The sequence below is a fragment of the Urocampus carinirostris genome, chromosome 20 (assembly GCF_059441175.1).
Source record: "Urocampus carinirostris isolate Australia breed hairy pipefish chromosome 20, RoL_Ucar_1.0, whole genome shotgun sequence".
Classification (NCBI taxonomy): Eukaryota; Metazoa; Chordata; class Actinopteri; order Syngnathiformes; family Syngnathidae; genus Urocampus; species Urocampus carinirostris.
Genome location: NC_142368.1, coordinates 19,986,126 through 19,995,167, shown reverse-complemented (window position 1 = coordinate 19,995,167; position 9,042 = coordinate 19,986,126). Strand labels below are relative to the sequence as shown.

At 40.7% G+C, this 9,042-nt stretch overlaps 1 protein-coding gene across 1 annotated transcript; it reads right to left on the bottom strand.

Annotated features, from left to right (window-relative positions):
- Nucleotides 1-2,108: 2,108 nt before the first annotated feature.
- LOC148346508 (trace amine-associated receptor 1-like) lies at nucleotides 2,109-3,068 on the bottom strand. Its single transcript, XM_088325682.1, has one exon. It carries the CDS (start codon nucleotides 3,066-3,068, stop codon nucleotides 2,109-2,111), a length of 960 nt encoding a protein of 319 aa, XP_088181808.1.
- Nucleotides 3,069-9,042: the final 5,974 nt, after the last annotated feature.

Genomic DNA, 9,042 nt, shown 5'->3' with positions numbered 1-9,042 from the left:
GCTGAATGAAATCAACCCAAGTAATTGATCAGTCCCTGCTTGACTCGAATTGGGTTATTTTGGGCCTTTTTGAGCATGTGTGCTAAGAAAATGTACTTCCAACTGGGTTAATATTTGTCTGTATTTCCATTCGTGTTGTTCTTCTGGTTAGTCTACGACAGTGGTTCCCAAAGTAGGCGGTACAGCCCCCCTGGGGGCGATGGAAAGATCTGGTAGGCGGTCAGAAAGAAGGGGGCGGTAGGGGGACGGCAGTCCGAAGTGGAAGTCAGAAGTTTGAACGTTTGTTTGACGATTTGTACTCAACACGTTAGGGCTGCACAATTAACCGAAATCAAATCGACATCGCGATGTGACGTAGTGCGGTTGTGAAACCACAAAGCACTGCAGTTTTTTTTAAGGTTTTGTGGTGAGTGATGGAGCTTTGGCCAACCACAATTGTTACTGTTCGAGTTTTAAAAGCACAGACCAATCAAAGACCAGTTTTAATCATAGCACAAGCCAAAAAACGCGATTCAAAATTTGCAAGCATCATATTATGCCACACCCACCGTGTGAGCTCATTGAGTGTGATGGGGACTCCGTAAACATAGTCCAAGAGTCAACAAACGAGAAGGAAACGAAGCTTGCGCCGAAGAAGGACAATACACAACTTGTTTGGACCTATTTTGGTTTTGACAAAGCGGACGTACAACAGAAGAAAACGCCTGTTGCATAATTTGCTTTCGCGTTGTCACTATTGCCAGAGGAAACACAAGTCATTCGTACCAGCACCTTAAAAATGATCACAAATTACAGTACACGGCATGTCAAAAAGAATTACAAGTAAAAGACTAAAAAGGTGCATCTACAAAAGGACTGAGAGGTAAACAAACCTCTATCAAAGCAGCATTTGCGCCCGTCACGCCGGACGTAAAAAATTTGCGATGGCACAAAGAAATAATCAATGCTGTGTCTAGCGCTAAAAATGTCTAATAGTGTCCAACCCCAAAGCTACATTATTGATTAGAGGTAACACTTTTTTATGCAAGTTAAGAAGTGAAATGTCATAATAAGAGTAATAGATAGTTGTAGCAGTAGTGTGAACAAGTTAGCAGGAATTGTGGGTTTGAATTAGTACTTGAATACATTTCTTGCCGTGATAAACCTGCTGCAGTAGCACATGGTACATTTTATATGACACTCATTGCAGACATGTCATGTTTACAGCCTTAAAAGTATGTGGATTATTTTTAGTGTGCAATGTTTACCTTTTTATGGTGTGCACAATTTATGTATTGTTGTTGTTTACTTTGTTTGGTGAGGGTCATTTTAAGTGCGTACATTTGATCTTTTATACTGTGCAAATGTTCTTGATTTTTTTTAAGAGTTCATTATTTCCTTTTTTTCAAATGTTATTTATGTTAGAGGTTGACTTTGTTTGGTTATGAAGACATATAAAGATAAATAATTGGAATGTTATTTTGTGATGTTTTCTTTTGACAATTCTCCAGGTTGGGGTGGTGGTGGGGTGGGGGAGTTGTAATTTACTGGGGAGCTAGGGGGGCGCCAGCCTGCAAAAGTTTGGGAACCACTGGTCTACAGTATATTGTTTTCTTAGATAATTTACGTATCTTTACATATACGAAATTAGGCAACCATCACATATCATACAAATAAAACAATGATAATGTATTTTCAACCAGAACTATTGGGACCCTATGGTAAACTACATAACTGTTTTAAACAACAAAATACAATACAGTTATCAACTCTTAGTGATTTGCACAGTGTTTGAATTAACAATAGAGGGCAGCAACATCTAGTATCATCTAGTCACATCTACACGCGCGGGTTCCCCATCATCAGCGTTAAAGTGTTATTAGGGATAAAATGACAAAAAAAAGGCAATTTAATACAAATGCAACTGAGGCACCCAAAATGCAGACTTGCACACGATATGCATGTATTAGTTTCCACATACAGAACCTTTGATTTATTAAAATAATATGAGCAGTGGTGTAAGGTATATTTTAAGTTTCTAATAATTCAATATTAAATATACTCTGTTCTGCAAACTAAACAGAATGATACATTTTCCAAACAAATTCACAAAAACAGTCGTACAATTCTCACATTAATTGCGAATCCCCAAAATCACCTTGAAAAACTTTTCCGGTGATTAACATTTTAAAAGCTGCCCGGAACCAGTTGTAAAAAAAAGCGTAAATAAAGGGATTCAGCATGGAATTGGATAAAGTCAGCCAGTTCAGCGTTTCTATCACAGGGATGGACGGCGACTGAGCAAAAAGCGGCTGAAAGACCACACAAAAAAAGTATGGGGACATGAACCAGAGAAAGACCCCCATCACAATGGCCAGCGTTTTGGTGGCTTTCCTCTCCACCTTGCTGACTGAGTTTGCTATCTGAATGCTGCTCACCTGCCTCTGAGCTATGAAAAAAATCTTCAGGTAGATGCAGCTCATAACCACCGCCGGGAGGTAAAAACCCACAATGGGGCCCATAACGTTGGACAGAATCACAGTAACGGAACAGCTTTCCTCACAGGTCCCTTGGCTGTATCCTCCGATGATGATACCGAGTGCGATCATGAATGAGATGATCCAGGACATTAGGATCATAGTCACAACCACTCGGACAGTGATTTTGGATCTATATGCGAGCGGCTGACACACCGCGTAATACCTGTCGATGGAAATGCAACACAAATTCAGAATAGAAGACGTGCACAGGGTCACGTCGAAGATGTCTCGGATTTGACAGATCCAGTTCGGGCGGTGGTGGCACGAGGTGACGGTGAAGGCCATGCTGAAAGGGAAAACGACCAGACCCACCAGCAGGTCGGCCAAAGACAAAGACAGGATCAAGTAGTTTGTCGGGGTGTGAAGTTGTTTGAAGTACAAAACCGAGACGACGACCAGAGTATTTCCGCATATGGTAACGACGGACAAAAGAGAGAGGACAAAATAGATCAAGATACATATGAGGGAAGGCTCGCTTGTGAACCGCAGTGAGGAATCGTAACAAGGATGTATGTCTTTCGACGTGTTGCTGATCCAAACAGGTTCCATGCTAAAGAATTTCTGCAAAAAAACACCCGTGAAGTCACACTCAGCATGACTCAAGTTTAAGAAAATAAAAGCTTTTCTTTGAATCACAATTTGTTTCTGTCATCTTACCCGCTCCCTTAGCGTATGTACATAACAGTTCTTGGGATACTGGCGCCTGCCCATCGCTGGTGCCACCTGGCTATTTATAAACCTGCATCTCATTAACATAATCATGACAGTTTTCTCACAATCAACAATCGAGCTGTCATGCTAATTTCAATCATGCATAATGCAAGCCCTGTCACCTGCTTTGTTTTTATGTTACTTGTCAGAAAAAAATACTGAAAAAGGTGCATTTCAATTTTGACAGATAAATGAAAATTAGCTGCATACCTGTCAACCTGTACATACAAAGTACGTTTATTATGCATTTTAAGATGTGTATGATATGAAAGATAATCTGTACGGAAAAACACAAATTTGTTCATTATGGGTACCATCCGGTATACACCGACTATCACGAAACGGCAAATCAATCAAGTCAAACGAGTTCATCGCGGTGGTCTCTATCTTGGTATGTTTTTTTTTATGTTGCAAACAAAGCGAGCGGTTTGATGCTACCGTGCGCATGCGTCTGCAGCCTGGGGATTTCCCATCGTGCATCATTCTGATCAGGGGTTGATTGAGTAAATTTGAAATACACGTGGTCTTAAAAACATCGTATTTCTTGTGGTAGTTGTGTAGTGAAAGGAAGTCCGTCTCTTTTTAGTCACAAAGCTTTTTCGGTCTTAACTCATTAAAGAGAGTCATTCATGTCGAGCAACTCAGTATGTCACAAAATGTTAATTAACAATATATATGATGTAACGAAGCACATGTACGATATAACATGTTAAACTACATAAATAGACACGTTTGGAAAAAAAAATATGGTGTAAGATGATTTGGTATTTTGTAAGGGAAAATACGACATTTTCTAAGGGCATGGAGCCCTGGAGCTGTATGGTAACATGTCATAGGATCGATTGAGTTTTGGATTTTACAAAGACAAGAGTGATGTATAAAAACCTCCAACGGGATCACAAAATTATTCATCTCCAAAGTCCGTCCCCGGTGCCCGTTACGGTCTGCAGCCCATCTCATCTCATCTCATCAGCCGTACCGCTTATCCTCATTAGGGTCGCGGGGGGCTGGAGCCCATCCCAGCCATCTCCGGGCAGTGGGCAGGGGACACCATGAACTGGTTGCCAGCCAAACACAGGGCACACAGGGACAGACAACTCATTCGCTCATTCACACCTAGGGACAATTTGGACCGGCCAATTCACCTGAAATGCATGTTTTTGAAAAGTGGGAGGAAACCGGAGTGCCCGGAGGAAACCCACGCAAGCACGGGGAGAACATACAAACTCCGCACAGGAAGTCTGGAGCTGGATTTGAACCCACGACAGGTTCCCATGACGTAAACTGTGCCGCACAAGCGCTAACCACTGCGCCGCCATGCTGGGTCTGCAGCCCTCTGTCATAAAATTAATATGTGACCCGTCAGTAATGTTAATCGCAGTACAAAATAAATGTTTAAGCCCCCCCCCTCCAAAAAAAAATAAATAACTCACCATTTCACCAGATGATGGCAGAAGCCCTTAGGCCACCTTGCCCTCTGATTTCTGTGAGAATTTTAGCCCATCCCATTTTCGACATGGCTGTCAGGACCAGGACGGAAACAAGACCCAATTGCGTAACGTTTACCACAAGTTTTATTGAACGAAAGAAGAAGGGCTGCGCCCACGATCCGGTGTTCGTTCGCTGGACGCGGGAAGCAAGTCGCTCTCGTACTCGGATTGTAATCCGAACACGGAACTGGATCTTCCGTTGCGAGCAATGGCGGTGTCAGGGACGGAAAAACTGGTTGGTAGCCGGGACTGGGAGAGCAAAGCGTGGTCGGAAACGAGTCGTAAGCCAGGACAGGAGATGAGACATAGTCGGGATTAAAAATAGGTCGTAAGCCGGGGCGAGCGAGAGAGCAGACGTGATCGGGATCAAAACAGGTCGTAGCCGGAGACAAACGGGAGCAAAGACGGGACAGGCGAGAGTCTGGGTCGAAAAAAGTTTGCTTTGAATAAACTAAGGTTCGCAGACGGACTGACAACAGGGAAGTTGACAGGAGTGGCTGTAAATAGGGATAGAGATTTAATCAGAGCCCGCAGCGGTTGGTGCCAAATGAGCGGGCACAGGCAATTCACATCGGTAATCACATACCTGTCAACCTCCATGGCTCCATGCCCGTACTAACTGTCGTATTTTCCCTTACAAAATAGAAAATAATATTACACCATTTTTTTTTCGGAATGATCCATGATGGGAAATCCCCAGGCGGCAGATGCATGCGCACAGTAGCATCAAACCACTCGTTTTGTTTGCAAAAAAAAAAAAACGATACCGGGATAGAGGCTACCGCGGCGCACTCGTTTAACTTGATTGATTTGTCGTTTTGTGATAGTCGGTGTATACCGAATGATACCCATAATTGAAAATATTGCATTTTTCCGTACAGATTTTCTTGTACGTCGTACATGTCTCAAAATGCATAATAAACGTACTTTGTACGGAAAAAAACGTACGGGTTGACAGTTATGTAATCATGACAATGGCGATTGTAGATAAAAAAAGCAAGATTGACCGTGTGTGCTTCCAGGACAAGAGGAAATGTATTTATTATTTCTGGTCTTTTGTTACCAAAATCCCAAGTGGGCGGGCACCAATTGGGCGCCATGGCAACCATGACATATCGTTCCGATTTAATTTCCCCTTATTTTCCGGCCCGGACCCTTCGCTCTGAAAATGCTAGTCTACTAGTGATCCCAAGAGCCAATAAAAAATCCACAGGTTCCTAGAGCGTTCTCCATTCGGGACCTGGTGCTGTGGAATGCTCTTCTGCCTGAGATTCGATCTGCAACCTCAGTGGAAATGTTTAAATCTAAGCTTAAAACACACCTCTACTTTATAGCATATGAATAAACTATATTTTATGTTGACAGTATCTGTGTATTATTTGCCCTCGTGTAGGTTTTATATCAGGGGACAGTGTCATAATAGTCTGTAATTTGCAATAGTCTTTGATTTGTGCAGCCCTTTTAGACTCTTTGTGATTAAGGGTGTCACAAATAAACATGACTTGACTTGACTATCTCTTCCTATGCAATGTGCTCTTATTTTCAAATAAATGTATTCTTTTGCTTGTTATAAAAGATAAAACTATTCTCCTAAAAGTATCACAATATTGAATAGTGATAGCAAGGTGGAAGAAGAACATGTGTTTAGTAAGGCAGGTCACCTTTAACAAGGTATATGGAAATACTGAAGTATTTCCAGGCCTAAGGCATGAACAGGGGGAAGCACTCAAAACAATAACATGGGCGAGGCTGCATTGACAGCAAATGCTGCAGCAGCATTGCATAGATGACTGAAATAAACATTGCATTTCAACAAGGATATGTAATAGGTGATGGACAGGGTAAACCAAATGGGAAATTTCTATGTGGAAGGATGGATTCATTTATGCCTTGACATCATTTGTTAAATTTCGAATTACAAATATGTACAAATATAATTCATATTGACATCCGGGCCATTGCTAACACAAAATGTACAACAAAGAACTCTATCGTGGTGCCCTCTAAGGACAATTGAGGTGCCTGCGGACCTGTTCTGAAAATAGCTCACTTACCATTGCTAGGTTATTGTGATTTTCTAGTAGAAAGGTCGATTTAACCCAATTTTAATTGATTAACCTGGTAATAACATAGTAAAAAACATAGTAATTACATAAAAAGTGGTTATTTCAGAAATTCAAATAATTTCCAGTTCATGGGCTTCATGACAAAGAAATCTAATCCATCCATTATCTGCACCGTTTATCCTCAGTAGGGTCGCGGGGGCGCTGGAGCCCATCCCGGCTATCTTCAGGCAGTGGGCAGGGGACGGAACTGGTTGCCAGCCAATCGCAGGGCAGACAGGGACAGACAATTCGCTTGTTCATTCACACCTAGGGACAATTTGGACCGGCACAATCAACTTGACATGCATGTTTTCTGGAATGTGGGAGGAATCTGGAGTGCCCGGAGGAAACCCACGCTAGCACAAGGAGAACATGCAAACTTCACACAGGAGGTTTTGATCTCACGACCTCAGAACTGTGCTGCACACACGCTAACCATTGCGCCGCCGTGCTGCCCAGAAATCTAATCGAGTATTGATAATTAATTATTTTTAAGCTATTAAATAAAAGAGTAGAATGAGAATTTATTCATGTATTAAACTCATGTATGGATTCATCTTTTTATTGATTTATTTTACAAGAAATACAAAACGAAATTCCAATTTATGGGATTTATAAAAGTGAATGAGCAAAGAAAAAATGCAGGGTTTTTTTGCTAGCTTTTTGATATTTTTATCTTTGTAGCTTGCTAGCTAGCTTCCTACCTTTTTAGCTATTTAGAGAGTTATCTAGCTAGCTTTTCACAATGTTTGCATGATAACATTTGACCCGTTTTGCTAGTTATCAAGCTAAATTTTGGCCTTCTTTTTAAGCTAGCTCTATAAATTTGTTTTTAGCTTTCTGTCCAGCTGTTTGGAAGGATTTCACACTTTATTTTTTTTGCTATCTAACTTTCAAGCTCCCCTTTTAGATATTTAGCAAGTCATCTAGCTAAGTTGTTATTATAGAATGCGTATCAAATTGGGTGCCTTTGCACTAATCAGTGACAAAAAGTAGCTCGGCCCTTGACAAAGGTTAGAGACCCCTGATGTACAACAAATAGGAAAAAATCTAGGAATTTTAAAGGTTTTGGTTTTTCAGTACAATGGTCATCAACCTCAACGCCACACACCAATACTGGGCCACACAAGAAGAAAACAAAGCTCCCCAGAACTCATTGCAGTAACCATTTCCAGTTTTGGTCATTTTTTTTCTAGATAGATGGATAGATAGATATATATATATATAGTTTATTCATCCCCTCAGGAAAATTCACATTAAATTCTAGTTAGTTTTTTGTTTCTTGTTTGCATATTTTGTTAGTTGCCTTGTGTCCACTTCTTTGTTAGCTACTCGGCATTGCTGTCATGCACTTTCTGGACAAATCTGTTAGTTTGTTTTCTTTTATTGGTGTTCACTGTTTTGTATACTATTACCCAATGCTAAATTTAATGCACCCTGGTCGTCCTGGAAGGGGGATTACCACTTGTGAGGCCCCTTCTCAAGGTTTCTATTGTCCTTGTCCTGAGGGTTTTGAGTTTTTCCTTGCCCGCATGTTGGTTTAAGATCAGGGGATGGGATGGTGTAATTGTAATCCTGTGCAGTCCTTTGAGACAACTTGTGATTGAGGGCTATACAAATAAACTTGACTTGGTACTGCTTTGTTATTAAATACAATCCCATGTGCTGCCTGCAGTTCCTGCCTCACTCACATGGGCCCATCACCTTCAAAACTGAACAATTATTGTACTATTTTGTGATGTGCATAGAAATTAGGCAAGTCTACAACTACTACCCTGTAAATGTTAACCAACTATCCTAATAGATAGATAGATAGATACTTTATTCATCCCCGGGGGAAATTCACAATTCTAGCAGTATCCTTGTGTTGAAAAATAAAACAATAAAATAAAAGGAATATAATACATAAATACCCAATATAACCTGTTGATACAGAATATTTAAATAGTGCTACATAAAATACACACTGTAATAAAAATAGGGTAATATGCAAATGTGGGGGTGGGGTTTAATTGGGCTTTTACTCCCCCGGGTGGAGTTAAAGAGCCTCATGGCATGAGGAAGAAATGATCTCCTCAGTCTGTCTAATATTCTTACTTTGAAATCTTATTTTAATCTTTTAGGAGTTTATTAAATGTTTAACCAGGAATGTGACGTTAAATATCGTTTTACACAATACACATCATGTTGTAATCAATGACAAATCCTATTGTACTC

Bases quoted from the DNA above. Each gene is read 5' to 3' on its own strand.
- LOC148346508 (XM_088325682.1), bottom strand. From the start codon at position 3,068: ATGGAACCTGTTTGGATCAGCAACACGTCGAAAGACATACATCCTTGT.